The following is an 18,266-nucleotide window of genomic DNA, read 5'->3' on the forward strand; positions in this document are numbered from 1 at the left end:
ATATGTTGCTATGCTTATGCATCTGCAGAGATTATTAGTGTTCCAAACCCCCAAACAGCTTTCTGACTATTCTGTCTGTCTGTCGGTCTGCCAAATTACTGTGTTTATACCACACTTGTATATGAGTGCCTTTGGCTCATTTATTTTCTGTTTTTATGTTCAGAGTCAAGATGCCACCGTCTAAAAACCAGAGTCACGCTTAATCCATTATGGGAATCTCAACTGTACTTAAACACAGATTTAAACTCTGTATAGTTTAGGGCTGAAAGTGAACAGACTATCCAGTCAATGTCCCAAATACTTGGCACGTGCAGCAGAACAAAGCTAAACCAAGGTGTAATTATAGGAACTATCTTCTCAGATTTCACATTTTCTTTTCATATTCACAGAAGTCCAGACAATGAACAAAGTTACGATGATGTTGAATTTGGTTCAGACGGTAAGAATACATTTTAACTAATAGCAACCATTTAAGAATTAAGTTGTATTTATAATATAAGTGACTGGCATAAATATTTATAGTGTTATTGAACTGCAAGTCATATTTTGGAGTGGTGTACATTCTATAACAGCATTAACCACTCCACAATCAACATGGCAGGCACTTTCTCTTAGAAAGTCTTGTTTTAGCACCCGCGTAACTTTGGCTTGGAAGATTTGCTGAGCCTAATAACTTTCAACGCTGATCTGGAATGAATACTCTTTTTTCAGAGTTAGTTGTTGTGTTCTCACGAAAATGCATTGCTTTTATACTGGATAAAAGTAATTTGCTTGTTAGGTATGAGCGTCACTTTGCCATCTGCCCTGAGCAAGGGCCAGCACATAGTTGTATTGTACAGGAGTAGCCCAAGAAGCAGATTATGACTCTCTCTCCTGGTCTCCCCTAGGAAGAAAGTAAACTGTGCCAGGGCTATACCAGCCGCAGTGTACCTTACTCAATATTCTGGCCAGCACAGCATGTAGTGGGGTGGAGATGAAGCCTGCTACCCACTTGCACAACCTGGGAAAATCAGCAGCTCTGCCTAGCCTTCTCTTCCTACGCTGCAGGCCATAGTATAGCGAGCATGCACAGGAGAATACAGCCCTTATGCCTCCGTACTCCCTGCCATGGCTGTGGAGGGCTGGTGGTGCACTAGCCCTATGTGACCAGTGTACAATTTTTCGTTCTTATCTATTCACTTCCTTGCTTGTAAGTGGTTGGATTTTTGTAAACTGATATGATAGGCAAGGACACTGTTGTCTCTGAGGAAGCTTTAAAGTGAACATTCTGGTTTGAGGTGTATGTGATACAATGCACACTATGGCAGATGAAGAGAAAGTCCTTAAATCAGATACTGCTAGAAGTTTAGAAAGTACCACTGTAGGAAGCTTAGTTCATCCCAATTAGTTTCCATTCTTATCCTCATTAAAACAGATAAGATTCATTATAAATCTATATTTGGCACTAGTTAAGGTACAGCTGTGTATGTGTCCATATAGTTAGCACCAGCATGAGGCACTTTCTCTACAAAAGAAAATAATAGTCTGTTTATTTTTATTTTTGGTCATTCAGGTCATGGAAATACAGATGGGGTAAGTATTATCCTTTATAACACACTGAAAACATATTCTTTCCAATACATGACCGCATTAGAAAAGCCAGTTTGTTGCAGAATAGATCCAGTATATTGCTGATAAATTGGAGAACTGTAGAGGGCAACAATGAAAGTAGCTGAATCCAGAACAAAAGTGGGACTAATTATAAAGCTGGCCAGAAGCCAAAAAGTTCACAAAATCTTCCATTTCCACTTTCCACTGACATTTCAGTTTCACTGAAATTTTCCAGAAATATAGGCCTATTTCATCAAGGTACTCAATCACGTGCCTAATTTTAAGCACGTGAGTATCCCTGTTGATTTCAGTGGGATTACTCATGTGCTTAAAATTAGGCATGTGATTAAGTGCCTCACTGAATCAGGGCCTCAGTGGCTTGCCCAAGGTTACACAATAAGTCTCTGGCAGAGTCAGGAACAGAACTCTAATCTGAGCCCTATTCCAATACCTTCAATAGATTTGCCCCCCTCAATGCATCATCTCCCATAATTAGTTTTTAACTCTGGTCCCTGTAGCTCCAGCCCCGGAGTCGGTGCCTATACAAGGAGCCGCATATTAACTTCTGAAGAGCCGCATGTGGCTCTGGAGCCACAGGTTGGCCACCCCTGAATTTAGTAATTTGGGCATGGAAAGATTAAATGCATTTTCAATTAATTATTTTTCTGCTTTAATGTATGTCTGTTTGTATCTAGCTATAAAATTGAACTCCAGTGTATTTGGGCCATTGGAGACTGAATCATGATTAATTTTTCGTATAGGGTCAAGAGAGTGATGGAGAGACGTATGAAGATATCAATGACATCAGGTATCAAATCTAACTTATACAGCTATAATCCGTTGTGTCTTTGTTACTGAATGAAGAAACAGATCACTACGAAATATGCTAGGAAATATACTTCATCTGGCCCAGAAGCTTGACTGCACTGCAATCTTGGGCTCCATCCACCTTAATCATCTTCCCTAAAGAAAGCCTATCAGTTTACATATTACATATTAGTTCCCTCCTAGAACTAGATGTAGCATGCGGGTAGAGATGCTTCCTCAAATGAAGTCCTGTGACTATTTTGAATTGGGTAGTAAAAGAGTGTGCTCTTCAGCTCTTTGGAACATGGCTGAGCTGCTGCACAGAGTTACTGCCTGAAATGGGAACAAAATATAACACCACCACCCCAATGCTAGTTGAATTATTTTATTAATGTTGTTGTTCTCAAAGTGAATTTTAGTAGAGCTCATGAAACTGTTGGATTGACATCTCCACGGATCTGAAACCCACTGTGTGTCCACAGAGCAGGGACAGTACAGACAGCAGAAATGCAAGCTTCCCTCCCACTGAACTGCTGCAGTGCCCCTCATCAGAAGGGACCAGCAGCCTACCTCACAACCTCCTAAGGCCCACATGTGGGAAGCAACCTGTGACAGAGACCCAAAATGAGGGACACACAAAAATATCTCATGCAGGAAAGCTAAAGCACTGTGGAAGGCTTGTCTTTTGGGTAGTTTTATGATTCTTTATTTCTAAGGCAAAATGATTTTCAACAATAAAAGTGAAGGGGACACAAAGTATGCATGGAACATAGGTGATGTTGAGACTGAAATGAGTGATGGCTCTCAAAATGAGGTGCATTTGAGTTGTACGCAGGGTAATGCAGTAGTTCAACCTCTGGGCCCATTCAAGTCAGTTCAACAGAAGCACACAAAAAACGGGGGCTACATTATACCTGTGAGACTCATTGCTGTGCAGTGGGGAAGAACATCATTAGGGACAATGCTTCCAGGGTGCTGGGAAGTAACAAATCTTGCTACACATTCCAACGCTATAGCCAGTCCTCTCTATTCCACCCCAGGGCTCACCTGCTGATGCTGTCCAGCATGCAGGAGCAGGGCCATGCCTCTCAGACATGTCCTACACTGCAATTAAAAAGCTGTGGGTGGCCTGTGCCAGCTGATATGGGCTCCTGGAGCTCAGGCTAAGGGGCTGTTTAATTGTGGTGTAGACGTTCAGGTTCAGTCTCAGGCTCGGGTTGGAACCTGAGTTCTAGGACCCTGCGAGGTGGGAAAGTCCCAAAGCTTGGGCTGCAGCCTGAACCTGAATGTCTACACTGCAATTAAGCAGCCCCTTAGCCCAAACCCCACGGGCCAGCCACGGGTGTCTAATTACAGTGTAGACATACCCTCTGGGGCTACTGTCACTTTGGGCTTTTCCAGCATAGCCAGCTAAATTATGGTTGCATCCTGTGCACATGCCTTGTAGGGAAAGGGTCTCCAAATACCCTCTCCCATATGTAGCTCATCCATGCAGGACCAACCACCATAGGGTTCATAAAGTATTTTCATGCTCTTATTAGGAGAAGTCTCCTCCTAGCTGCTCTTGCTGATCTTGGAAGAAAAAGCTCTAGTGAGGGCCTACCCACTTCTGCCCACTCGCTTCTACATTCATCCCCTTACCTGTGAAATAATCTGTTTTCATTGTTCAGAGCCACATCAAAAGAACAAGAAAAGAAGAGAGAGAAGGAAGAAAAGAAAAGATTGGAACAAGAGAAGAAAGAACAAAGGGAAAAAGAAAAGAAAGAGCAAGAAATCAGAAAGAAGTTCAAAGTAAGGTCCCTTTCTAGCAGGCTACACAGAGAAGTGCATCAGGCATTATTTAGCCTTGTATGGTTTAAAACATACATTACAGTGAAAGGACATAATTTGGCTGCAAAGCTGCATGGTGATACCAGCTTGTTTGTTTGTCCCCTGGACTAAGCCTCAGGAAGGGTTCGATCCTCGATCCAGCTGGCACCGAAAGAACTTAAACACACACTTGAATTTAAGCATGTGAAATTTCCCATTGAAGTCACAAGTATTTCAGTGCTTACAGGCCTGATTCTCATTTCCACAAAGTCTCCTATACGTCCATTGGTAGTGTAAAAGGGCCTTAACATATATATAACTGTACTTTACAGTTTACAGCCCCTTTACACTGCTAAGGTAGCATAGAGGGGCCTTAGTGAAAAGGAGAATTAGGTCCACAGTGTTCACATGCTTAAAGTTAAACACATGCTTTGCTTAACTGGGGCTGGAGCACCTTCCAGGATTGAACCTGTAAATGACCTTTGCATGGAGGAGCAACACTTGGGACAGAAGTATGAAATCTCCTAGCTCAATTCAGAGGTTGGGAATGAGCCACTACTAAAGCCCATGGTGTGTATTAGTGAGCCCAGTTCATTGTGCCCCAAAGCCCTTTACACATAGTTTGTAACCAGCGGAGCCATGCAGACTGCAAACCCACTAGTCATTCTCCACCATCCTTGTTTCCTGCCCACAACCCTCTGCCATGTCCCTGCAGAGAAACCAAAGAAACCACAGTGATTCTTGTGTCTAGGGCATCCCACCACTGTGGAAAGGCTGAGAAGATTTGGCACTTTGGATAGTAAATAGTGGACACAATAGCAATGTATCTACGTGTGTGTTTTTCAGGGATCTGGCCCCAAATCCCTTTCTCACACCGAATCCTTGGCTGAAGTATATGCATTAACATGCTCAGAGTTTTTAGGCTATAGATCATCCTATCATGGAGGCTAAAATGTATTATTATCCATAAATGCAAACATGCAAACAAACACGTTGGTGTGTTCATCTAAACAGATATCTTCTCTTTTGTTGCCCCTAATGCACAGAACACCCTTCCTGCACTGCTCCACATGGCCACTACCCAATCCATAATCAAATCTGTCCTACACGCCACTTCTTTCATGATGCCTGAATTCAAGAAACTGGCTGATTGTGGCCAGCTTCTGGATACTTGGGGCTCATCTGTACAGCATATCTTGAAAAAAAGATCATTATGTGCTGGTCAGCACTTACTCATATGAACAGTCCTACTGAAGTACATGGAACTGCTCCTGTGAGTAAATAAATGTTCACCTATGTGAACAAGGATTATATAATCTAGCCCTATGTTATTAATACATTGTGTTACCAAGATGTGGCCAATTAGTACCTCAACTGCTTTAATTATATGCTGTACCCCTCCCCTACACCCTTTGCTTTTTAGTTTGTCTTTAAAGTGTAAGCTGTTCGGAGCAGGGCCTGTGCCTTTGTGTTTGTTCGCAAAGTGCCTCACTCATGTGGGTGGTACTGAAAACAAATTATTATGGTTTTGTATTTCGTTTGATTTTTCGTCAAAGCAATCAGCACATCCTCTGCATGTTTGTATGTGTGTGTGACTTCTCTTATTGCTTTTTCTGTGCAGTTATCCGGACCCATTCAAGTCCTTCATCAGGCACAAGCTTGCATGGACTACAAGGGAGGGAAGAATGAGCTGACTGTGAAACAGGGTGATAATATTGAAATCATCCGTATTACAGACAACCCTGAAGGAAAGTGGCTGGGCAGGACAACAAAAGGATATTGTACGTTCTGATTCTCCACTTTACCCCTGAATGTTTGCCCTGTCAAACACTGCCTGCCTGAGTACACACAGCATTACATGGGAGAGTAATATTAGCTAGGCTGGGTCCCCAGCCAACATGGGCAAGGACATATAGCATAAACTGCCAAAGCTCATCCTGCTGTGCTCTTCTGACGTGGGGTACAGCTCGTACCGTAAACTTATGTACAATAGAGTGTCAAACGTAGAGGTTCTAGGATTAGTTAAGGACAATGGGCCAGATCCTCACTGGAGCGACACCAGTTTACACCCACTGAGGACGTGGCTCAGTGCGTCTGCCTTAGATCAGCACTGGAGCTTGACTCTGCGGAAGTATTTTAAGAGCAGTCAAAAAAAGAGAGAGCTTAGATTAGATAAAATGTTGCATTCAAAAGACTGAAGGGCCCAAATTTCCCCTCATTTACAGTCACTGGAGTTACACAGATATAAGACGGGTGTAAGTAAGAGGAGTGTAAGTAAGAAGAGAAGTAGCCTTTAGAACTTCCTACCAGGCTCAAGAAAAAATGGGAACATTCCAACTTTTTATCTGAATATTGATTCCTAAAATCACAAGTTGTTTTTGAAATCTAAAATGTATCTTTTCTTTTTCCCATCCCTACCCTTAGCCCCAGCCCCAGCCCCACACACACATATGCAGCTAGGGCCAGATCATCAGCTGGTGTAAATCAGTGAAATAAGTGGAACTATGCTCATTTACGCCAACTGAGGATCTGGTGTCTAATTTACAGAGACACGGGCATTAGGGTCTTGAGCCAGCAAAGCATTTAAACACAGGCTTAACTTCAAGGACATTAGTAGTCCCATTGCCTTTTGTGGGACTACTCGCACGTTTAAATGCTTTGCTGGATCAGGGCATAAGTGCTTTATGAGAATGGGCATGCTAATTTATAGTTGAAAAGAACCTCTCATTTTTAAAAATATGTTCTGTTTGGGAGGTTTTATACACACAGAAAAAAATCTCTGTAGGGGAGTTGTCACAAGCCAATTAGTTTCACTTATTTTGGCTTGTCATAAACTGATTTCATTTCAGCAAAAGCAGAAGTTGTACCAGCCTTCCCATGGGTGAAGGTTAAAGGTACGACTCAGCCTAGTTCATCAATGTTTCAACCTGAATCTTATCTGCCTACTTAAAAGCGTACAAACTGATAAGAGAGGGGAGGGCTTGAAAAGGGAATGAGAGTATCAAATGGTATAAAAAACAGTATTTATAATTATTCACTTGAAATAAGCAACAATGACTTTGTGATTTACTTTCCAATTTTCCATCATTCCCCCTCCCTCCAGTTATTTAATTTTCATGTGGAATTCAGATGTAGGTTAGAGGGAAAATGCATCAGAAATTTGGGCTGCTGCAGCAGGAGAGGAGGAAGGGTTTTCAGGGCTCATTCCTATGTGCTTTTCTCAGTTTTGAAAGAACATATTCATGCTTATTGTCAAATACAGTCGGTGTAGTCAGCATGCCTATCATTTTATCGCTTAGCAGATACAGTGTTTAAATCCATCTTATTATTATAGAAATTTGCCAGGGACATCTACACAGTAAAGTCAAGTGCAAGTGATAAAGGTTCCAATCCTCAGATGCTTTGTATTGCTCCTCCAGCCATGATACCCAGGTAGCAAGAGGATCACCCCCATGTAGGCTGAATCTGCAGTGGTAAAGGGCCGGCATAGTGACTTCTATGTACTTCTCTATGAGCTCACAGCATAAGGAGTGTGGCTATAATGTCCCTGCATCTTAGTGCTCTATCTAGCAGCTTGTTTGGACCATAGACTGCTTTAAGTTAGGCTGGAGGACTGGCCATTTGCACAGTAACCCCAGGATTAACTGAGAAAAGGTGTCTTAAGGCAACTTTGCCACTTGCCCATCTCCCCACCAGCTGCACTGCACACTCCTCTGCTACAATTGAGCATCCGACCCATTGTCTCTAGTGGATATCACTGTAGTGATTATGTAGTGTTAACTCATCTTTATAATGGGGGCTATGTTTCCAAGACAAAGGGCCTGATTCTCCTATGACCCAAGTGTGTCTAAATCCATTGAATTCAATGAAGTTACACCTGATCTGCACAGTGTAAGTGGAGGAAATTAAGGCCCAACATGCTTAGATTCAGAAATTTCTATAGAGTTATTCAGCCACACAACACAACTGGAATCATTTGAGTTCTCAGCCTTCTATTAAAGTCCTTCCTTAGCTGTTGAGTTTTAAAATGAAAATTGTTGCTGCTTGATCATAAGTTTTCATTGTTTTAGATGGATACATTAAAACAACCGTGGTGGAGATTGACTATGATTCTTTAAAAAGAAAACAAAGACCTTCCCTGAGTGCTTCCCTGAGACGTGTAGACAATGACCAAGAAGTTTATGATGATGTTGGAGAGCAGGACAGTATCAGCAGGTACGTGTGAATCCACTCAAGGAAGTTGATTTAATCTAATTTGATAGATTTAACCCAACCAACCCAAATGAGGAAAACTACAACACAGGAACAAAGCATTTTTTAACTTGAAGAAGAATATATTCTTGCTGACACAAAACATCAGATTTTAAAATACCTGAAATTACAGTGAGCGTAATTAAAAAACCAGCATATGCTGGTCTGAGGCATTTGAGTTTTACCATAATATTTCCTGTACTTAGAATGGGAAATACTACAAATTCCATGGTGAAGTTCACTACCATGGCACATTAAATACTGCTTGTTTAATGATTCCCACTGTATGAGTTGGAGGCATTGTGGGACTTCCTTCCAGGCAGTCTGTAACTTTAAGTTACAGTATCTAAGCCAATCCATTCAATATGCCTGTCTTAGTCAATATTTTCAGCTTCAGAAGCCATCTTGGTTGTTTAATCAGGCATCCAAATCATTTGATAGTTCATTTCAGCTCTAGGTTCAGAACATCAGACTGTCAATACAATCAAAACAATACTGGGTGACATAAAACGTACTGTCAGATCTTCTGCAAAGAGTTGAGATGTATGAAAGAAGACAAAAACCTATCTCATTTAGCTAATTATATTCTCTGTGAGAAGAAAATGACTTTGAACTGCAAACTCTGGATTAAATCTGTAAATTCTTTTTCAGTAGTTACACTGCCTTTGTTTAGGCAAAACTTCCACTGACTTCAGAAGTACTTCAGGATTTGGCCCAGTGAGATGCATGCTAGGCTGTGAGCAGAGTGGCTGTTCTCTATTTACCACAATTTATGACACCGCTCAAATTTTTGCAAATATAAAACAGACTCTTGTAGCAAATGAAAAACAGCTAATCATATAAGAAAAATGTAACTGGCCTAAAAAGAATGAAGTAGTGAGAGAAGTAAGAATGAAAGAAGGAATCCAGCATCTAGAAGCATTTATGCATAATGGAGTATGATAATAGTGGAAGTGTAGAAAATACTAGCAGAACTCCATAGAAGGCAATGAGATGAAATGCAGGACTCCCATAGATGAAGCACAAAACAGATCACAGAACAAACAACACAGTTCTCTCCTTCTCTTAAAATCGCATGCTGCCCTTTCTAGTCCACAGGTACAAAAGGCCCTAAAAGCAAAGCAAGCATTGCAGCTGCACAGGTGTACTCCTCACCCTCATGCATTCCCTCAGCCCATGAGCCTTGGGCCCTCTGTGTCTCTTTACATGAATATGGAGAGATGTTTGGAGGCATGACTGGGATAGACCTTGGGAGGGATCAGTGGCTAATATAGTTAACCTCCCAGCCTCAACAAATGCCATATCCAGGCTGTGGAGGATTTCCCTTGTGGAGGAGAATCCTCCAGTGTCATGCAGCCATCCTATTAGTATCTAGGATACTCCCCATTTCTTGACATACAGGTGTGGCTGGGATAAAGGGGGGGTGGCTGGGTTGCGGCTGCACACAGCTTTTCCTCAGCTGCCAAAACATCCCCTGAGTGCTCTGGGCAGATAGACATAAAATAACTGCTGTCAGGATAGTATTGTCTCCCTATTTTAAGAGGGGACCAAATGAGCAACTAGTGCTTCCCTGGAGCTGGGAGCAGAGAGGTTGCTTAAAGCTAACTTCCTCTGCTGCACATTGGATTATGCCAAGCACAGTTTAGCCATACCAGTGAATCAAGCTACACTCAGTAGTCCAGGTCAGAGTCAATTCCAACATTAGGTACCTCACTGCAAAAATATTTTTAGACCTCTCCTTTTCATGATGGACATTACAATCATTCATTTCAATTCAAGGAATTTAGATGTGCTATGTTTGCAACAGCCAATCAGGATGGTTGCATATTTATTTATTAAACTGGATTATTCAGAAAATAGTAGACTATATATGTGGGTTTAAGTATGATCCCTTATACTTTTGTGTAATACTAATAACAGTAAAAGGCTGTACAGTGAATAAAGGGCTGGAACTTGCTTTTAGAGTCCTGTAATTCATTAAGCCCTTCAAGCTATATTCTGGCATTTTTATCATCTCTAGTGATTTATAGCCTTGTATTCAGTTCATGAGCTTGAATTATCCTGCATATATCAAAATATCTGACACATGCACCAATATGTTTTGAGACCAACATAAGATCCGCATAATAAAAAACTCGTTGACGAAAACTTATTGTAACTGGTAATGTGTCATTGGTAATGACTCCAATGTTTAATAAAAGCCTAAGACTGCTGAAGTTCATGATATACTGAAATTTGATGGCATGAGGCATTTTAAAGAAAAAAAATTATGTATGGTTTTGATTTGAAAGTAGGAATGTTTAAGTTGCTATAACCCTGCTATTGATTGCATTGAATCACAGTTAGAAAAATGGGCTCATACCAATTTATATAGCACTTGGAATACTCTAGGAACATGAAATTTAGAAAATTAAGGCATCACTTGATCAGACCTAGTTAAGGTGTATTGTCATAATTTCATTTATTTACCTTTATGTCTTATGAAAATGGCATGATCGGGGATGGAATCTTATCTATATATACATTGGAATAAAGTTTTGGGGTCAGGTTATGCCACCCTTACTTACAATAAGAAATACATTAGTCCATTAATAGTCTCACTGATGTCAACAGGAACATAAAGTACATCTACAATTAAATATAGTGATGAGTGCCATAGAAATACCTACAAATATAAATAAATAGTAGCACTTCTTTCTGAAATCAAATTAAAATGTTGCCTTGTTGGAAATTGCTAACAATGTTTTAAAGAACAAGGAGCAAATTTTCTGCTCAAGTAAATTGGCACAGCTCTATTGTCTTTAGTGAATCTGTACTAGTTTATAGACACAGAGAATTTGGGTCCTAACTTTTTTCCCAAGATCGAGTCCCCGTTTGTTTTTACATTAAACACAGGGCTATAGATAATTGTCCCATATTTCTTCTGGAATGCTACTTTATAATAATCTTGGGTGCCTCTTTCTTTGGGATGATCTATTCCAGAGGAAGGGGGTAGGGACAGCAATTTTTGGAGTAAAATACTAGGTTAACAGAAAATATTTGACATATTCAAATCATTTAGGGTTCATCTCTCTTCATATAAGAGCCTATTCATTCATGAATGGGATGAGGAGCTCCCTTGCGCATCAGTGAGAGAGAAACCAATTTCTGATTTTGGGTGCCTAATGGGCACTCATATATCATAGTGATGAGTGTGGTGAAGAAAGACAGAGAGAGAGAAAGAATTGGTACATTGGGGCATGTAGAAGGTCAGTATTTAGGCACGCAACGTGGACATTTACTTTCCTGAGTGCCCATCTGAGCATCTAGATGTAGGATTTGGTTGTAGTATTTGGATGGATCCATGTGTATTAAAGTATACTACATTTAGAGCATATGTCAAGAAAAAGTGTGGGTGTTTGTTGTTTTCTTTTTACAATGAATGAAAAGTTCTTTAACTTTTGTTCTTCCAGCCAAAGTGGTGGTAGAAGTGGAACTGGAGGTGAGTTTTATTTTTGTTATATCTATTTTTTTGTGTGTGTGTTTTATTTAGTGCTTACCTACAGATGCAGACCTTTGTGGTTTCCAGATAATGGGGTAATTACCCACAAGTATGCAAATATTATTTAGCAAGTGGTAAACTATGAGGTGCAATGGTTTAATGCAGTTGCCTTTCACCTGTGGAAACTTGGATGAATCAGAAGTTTCAACTCTGGATACAGTGAATCTGAAGTATGATCATGATCACGGTCCTGGGGCCTGTTTTGTTCAACATCTTTATTAATGATCTGGGTGATGGGATTAATTGCACCCTCAGCAAGTTCGCAGATGACACTAAGCTGGGGGGAGAGGTAGATATGCTGGAGGGTAGGGATAGGGTCCAGAGTGACCTAGACAAATTGGAGGATTGGGCCAAAAGAAATCTGATGAGGTTCAACAAGGACAAGTGCAGAGTCCTGCACTTAGGAAGAAAGAATCCCATGCACCGCTACAGGCTGGGGACCAACTGGCTAAGCAGCAGTTCTGCAGAAAAAGACCTGGGGATTACAGAGGACCAGAAGCTGGATATGAGTCAGCAGTGTGCCCTTGTCGCCAAGAAGGCCAACGGCATATTGGGCTGTATTAATAGAAGCATTGCCAGCAGATCGAGGGAAGTGATTATTCCCCTCTATTCGGCACTGGTGAGGCCACACCTGGAGTATTGCATCTAGTTTTGGTCCCCCCACTACAGAAGGGATGTGGACAAATTGGAGAGAGTCCAGTGGAGGGCAACGAAAATTATTAGGAGGCTGGGGCACATGACTTACGAGGAGAGGCTGAGGGAACTGGGGTTATTTAGTCTGCAGAAGAGTGAGGTGGGATTTGATAGCAGTCTTCAACTACCTGAAGGGGGTTCCAAAGAGGATGGAACTAGGCTGTTCTCAGTGGTGGCAGATGACAGAACAAGAAGCAATGGTCTCAAGTTGCAGTGGGGGAGGTCTAGGTTGGATTTAGGAAACACTATTTCACTAGGAGGGTGGTGAAGCACTGGAATGGGTGACCTAGGGAGGTGGTAGAATCTCCATCCTTAGAGGTTTATAAGGCCCAGCTTGACAAAGCCTTGGCTGGGATGATTTAGTTGGTGTTGGTCCTGCTTTGAGCAGGGAATTGGACTAGATGACCTCCTGAGGTCTCTTTCAACCCTAATATTCTATGATTCTATGAGATTGAGGATGATTGCAGACACAAGTCTACACCAGCAAAACATCATGTAAAATGGCAAAATTTCAGTATGACTGAGAGTTTCTGCTCAAAAGAAACCAAACACTGAAATTGCTAGGTATACTGGCAGTCAAAATTATGGTTCACTGGCAGAGCTAAGGGGGAAGTCTGGTTCCAGTCATATTTTATAGGCTTAGACTCTGATCATCATCCTCTCAGCTTAGTTGAGGGTACTTGTCAAGAATGAAAACTGTCATCCCCCCGCACCGCCCAGCAACGCAGAAGGAAGATCCCACCCAACTAAGTATTGTTCTCAGTTGACAGTCTGAGCAGAGAGGCCAGAGATTGACGGGACAGGGAGACTGAACTACCCTTTCATTCCATCAGGTGGTGCCCATAGATCTGTATTGAAGCACGGGAGAGGGAGGGAGGGGTGACAATATGCAGAAGCTTGCATTGCTACTGCCTCTGATTCACATCTTCTGTACATGAATAGAATGTTGGTCTGGCACCTTTATGTTCATCTGGCACCTTTCACCTGTACTAAAGTCACACACAAAAATAAAATTAAGAAGTTACAAACCCTGTTACTGAGTTGGTCAAAAGCATAATAGCTCTCCAGTTTTCATCAATTACTTATTTGTTTTCAATGTTCAACTTATTATTATTGGCATTATTTTATTTACATACTACGGGCCAGTCTCAAGTTGATATAAATCAGAAGCACTTCATTGACAAAAGGAACTCTGCTAATTTACACCAGCTGAGAACCTAGCCCAGTACATTTAACATTACAAGTGCCTTAGAGAAGTAGCAGCCTATAGCAAACCACTGGTTAATATCCCACTGTAACGGAATCAGAGTATTCATGGATTATTTCACTTTTTGATCTATTAAAGTGATGTTCCCACCTCCTGTCCCCGATGAAGAAATTTATGATGGAATTGATGATGAAGATGTTAATGCTAGGTAAGTCTTTATATCATTTATGATTGTTACCCATTTGAACTCAGTCCCATAGCTTTTTATTTTAACATTTTAAATTTGGGATAATAATTAACAAGTATTTGGCTAGCTCTTCAGTTGGTGTAAACATGAATGGTTCCACTGACTTCAAAAAGACACACAGAGCTTGAATGCCACCAAAGTATTCCAGCAGTGAACAGATTAAAAAACAAGAAGGCATGAACTGAAGATAAGAACTGAACTCTATGGTGCTTCTGGAAAGATTTTTTTTGAACAATAGGATAATTAATGTGTGGAATGGATTAATAAAGGCAGCAAAAGAAGCTGCAACCAAAACCCAACTGGACAGAATAATCCTTAGAGGAAAGGGAAGAAAGGTACAGATGCTAGCTTGCTAAATGACATACAAACATTAAATGTGAATGACCTAAAAGAGCTGGATCATTTTCTTCCAGTCCAGGATGTTACTCATTATAAATGCCTAAAACAGGGGATACTTTCTGACTCCTTCCACCTTCCCTCTCCTACACATTACACTGCACTGTTGGGAAGGCATCCAGTGCAATGCAGAGTTGTACTTAACACTTTCTACTTTGCTGTAAGTACACTGCAGTATGTCCGATCTTGTGTGTTTGTGCTATATAGGCCTCAGTCTGCAACCAACACCTCTCAAGCAGACCTTTGCAACTGCACTGAGCCAATCACAGGATTGGGGCCTTAGACCCTGATCTTACAGCACATGCCTAACTATACTCATATGTCTAGTCTTATTGAGCTGCATAAGACTATGCAAGAGTTAGGCATGAGGTTATGTATTTCCAGGATCCGGGCCTTAGTTAGCCACTGGTTTTTGTATGGCTGTTGTTCTAATAGCATTTTTAATTCTATATTTATTAAGTACTAACATTTTAGAAAATAAGTTAATAGGTGTCTATTCTCACTTCATGGCATGCCCCTAGTTCTCACTAACGAGAATTACGTGCATCAACCAAGAGCTGAAAATGGCCTTTTTGAGAGAGAATGTCCCATTCTGCATTGTGATAACTGCATGCATACTCCAAAGGTCTATATCACAGGATGAAGATAAGAATGACTCCCGGTCTTGGGGACTTTTGAAGATGTTAAAGGGAAAAGATGACAAAAAGAAAAGTGTACGAGAGAAAACAACCAAAGTCAATGAGGCAGAAGATAATGGAGGTTCCTCGTAAGAGTCTGCCATGAAAACATAGTGCACTACAACTAATGCTAACATAGTGTTGATCACGTGCTACTAACATGTTCTCATAGCAACTTAATCAGTCACGAATCAAACTGCACACATATAAACAGATTTTGAAATAATATTGCTCTCCATTACCTACTGCAGTATGTCCTTTCCCATGCTATGCTATCTTTATTGATGACGGAATGTATGAAGCGCATACATTTGACTTCAGATTCAAAGAGAATAGATGTCCCAATCCAGCACAGCATGTACACGCATTCTTTAATTCTTCTCTATTCAGTAAAACATTGATTTCAATGGGACTTCAGCATGTGCTTAAAGTGAAGCATGTGCTTAAGTCCTTTGAAATAGGGATGGTCTGCTGAACTGGGTCCAAAATGCTTACTAATTGATTTATGCAAGCCTATAACATGAAATCATCCTATAAGATTGTCTTAGAACTGTCTAGAGAACATATTTTCAGTTGTATAATATAAGCATTCTGTGTTAACAAAATGTTTTTATTTACCCATATTCAATCACTAAATTAAAATATTTTTTTTTGCTGTGAAAAACAGAGGGCTTTATTCATCAGAACATCCCAGCTACTTTGTGCCTTTCTGGTGATACAACTTTATTATAAACTCAGCAGAAGATACTTTTATTTGCATCACCAGCATGGCACTGACCAGCTGCTGTATACTGGTGAATCTGGCCCTATGAGCCCAAAATATGGATAATATGCAAAACAGAAGAATGGCAAAGATGGTCTCCTCCTCTTATCGGATCCTCCTCCTATTAAAAAAAACCTCTCCAGTTCTCCATAATTTCTGATTCCAAATACTCAATGAAGCCACAAATCACATGCTCTCTGTCTAAAAGAAGACTATGAAATATGGAGAAACATTAAAAAAAATCACAGCAGAACCCTTTTATTTGGTCCAATCCTGCTCCCATTGGCTTTGTCAACAATGACAGTTTCTGGGTTATCTCCCACAGTTGTCATAAAACTGGTGCATCTCCTCCAATGTTACCAGTGCTGGAGAAATAGAGTAGAAATAGAGTAGACCAGTTCTGAACACCAGTTCTGAGCATGTTTACCTGTTATACTGGTAAAAACCACATGATCATTACTAGTGTTGGTGGAGTGGCACAAATTTAACAATAGGTAATGTGCAGGTCCAGTGTTGTGAATTGGCTATCAGGGGTTTAAATTAGGAGAAAGTCTGTTCATTTGATTATAATTATTTAATGAAGATTGCATTTTTTTTCAGCATGAATCCTCCAATAAAGATGTTTGGGAAAGGTAAGCAATAACCCAATGTTTTTCACTGTTTTATTTTTATATTAATTCTTGCAGCATCATGTAGTTAACACCAACACTGCTGCATATATTGTTCTGAATTATGCTATTCACAGAAAAAAAAATATCAAAAATAAGAATCAGGATTTCCCATTGATTAAATTTTGAAATACCTCAGCTCACCTACAAATGTAATGTTGGGTCTGTAAAAGGCAGTGCACCTTTAATACAGTGTCATGATTTTTTGCTTATGAATCATAGAATCATTGAAGTGTAGGACTGGAAGGGACCTCGAGAGGTCATTTAGTCCAGTCCCCTGCACTCAAGGCAGTATTACCTAGACCATCCCTGACAGGTGTTTGTCTAACCTGCTCTTAAAATTCTCCAATGATTCAGATTCTGCAACCTCCCTAGGCAATTTATTCCTGTGTTTTTTGTAATGTCCAACCTAAACTGCCCTTGCTGCAATTTAAGCCCATTGCTTCTTGTCCTATCTTCAGAGGTTAAAGAGAACAATTTTTCTCTTCTGCATGTCTTATTTCATTTATCATACAGTATAAACAGTTGTAGTTAGAAAGAAATATTGAATGCATATTTTTAAAAATGTGCAATTATACAGAAGTGATGAACAGTTTTTTGTGTTTTTTTTAAATAATGCACTCTCTTGTTAAGGCCACAAACACTGGTAAATATGAACCCAGCTATGGAATATTAAGCAAATTTTTAAGATTCTTGCTGCTGCTGCCTAGAACCAAAACTTAAGCCTACATTTCCTGTAATCACCTTTTTAGGCACTGACTGACTTGATGTGTTGATCAACAACTAATGCCTTTCTGCAAAAGTATAGGGCCAGCTTCAAAGTATAATTTTGGGGCCTGATTCTCACTTATGCTATGGCCTCTTCCCACTGCTCTAACAGTGTAAAGTATAAAGTAGTCCAAAAGATAACATAAATTTGATTCATGTCCAGTAAAAGGCATCTTTATGTTACCAGAGTGGTGTAAAATGGCCTTAGTGTGAATGAAAATCAAGCCCAAAATGCATACTTTGAGGCAGCACAGTGGGAAATGACGTAATTAAATGGAAGATTAAAGGCCACTGCATTAACCAACTTGTGCTAAAACTTGTTTAATCTTAAAAAGATTAAAATATCAGTGAATACCCATTGTTTATTATTAATAGTTTTATTCTGAAAATACTGGCTGATTTTAGTGTAAATTTGTCCTGCATGGTGAGACAATCCACAATGAAAAGCTGTCTGTTAACTATAAAATATATGGATACACTTCATGCTGCAATTTATTGTCCTCTTTAACATACATTTTGTTACAGCGTGGGACTGTATCCACTAACCAAGGACTGCATACTAATCTTTCATTGTTTTGAACCCTGCTGTTTCAGATGCAGGAGACAATGATGTTTATGATGATGTAGAATCATCCGAATTCCCTCCTCCACCAATAGAAATTGGGTAAGTGAAAATAAAAGCTATACTTGTGGGAAAAGATTATATATGCTATGACACATTTTCAAAGTATTTGCTATGGCAAATTGTTACATTACTCAGCTTGTGTATCTTGTTTGCTGTTGCCAGGTACTGTAGTTTTCATTGCCTGGGTGTTGGCACTGTAAGTTAAAAGTTCAAATCCTGCATTT

At 40.2% G+C, this 18,266-nt stretch overlaps 1 protein-coding gene across 3 annotated transcripts in view; it reads left to right on the forward strand.

Moving 5' to 3' along the window:
- Nucleotides 1-18,266, forward strand: part of FYB1 (FYN binding protein 1) — a 127,683-nt gene that overhangs the window by 88,861 nt on the left and 20,556 nt on the right. For 2 of the 3 annotated variants that reach the window (XM_054032106.1, XM_054032105.1), the window contains exons 4-14: nt 390-439; nt 1,553-1,572; nt 2,352-2,398; nt 4,068-4,188; nt 5,828-5,987; nt 8,277-8,421; nt 11,910-11,938; nt 14,037-14,106; nt 15,167-15,307; nt 16,582-16,613; nt 18,012-18,081. In XM_054032106.1, the coding sequence (XP_053888081.1) occupies nt 390-439; nt 1,553-1,572; nt 2,352-2,398; nt 4,068-4,188; nt 5,828-5,987; nt 8,277-8,421; nt 11,910-11,938; nt 14,037-14,106; nt 15,167-15,307; nt 16,582-16,613; nt 18,012-18,081 (885 nt within the window). The remainder of the gene's footprint in view (nt 1-389; nt 440-1,552; nt 1,573-2,351; nt 2,399-4,067; nt 4,189-5,827; nt 5,988-8,276; nt 8,422-11,909; nt 11,939-14,036; nt 14,107-15,166; nt 15,308-16,581; nt 16,614-18,011; nt 18,082-18,266) is intronic. The other variant, XM_054032107.1, reaches the window with a different exon arrangement.

This window comes from Malaclemys terrapin, chromosome 6, assembly GCF_027887155.1.
Source record: "Malaclemys terrapin pileata isolate rMalTer1 chromosome 6, rMalTer1.hap1, whole genome shotgun sequence".
NCBI classification, from domain to species: Eukaryota; Metazoa; Chordata; order Testudines; family Emydidae; genus Malaclemys; species Malaclemys terrapin.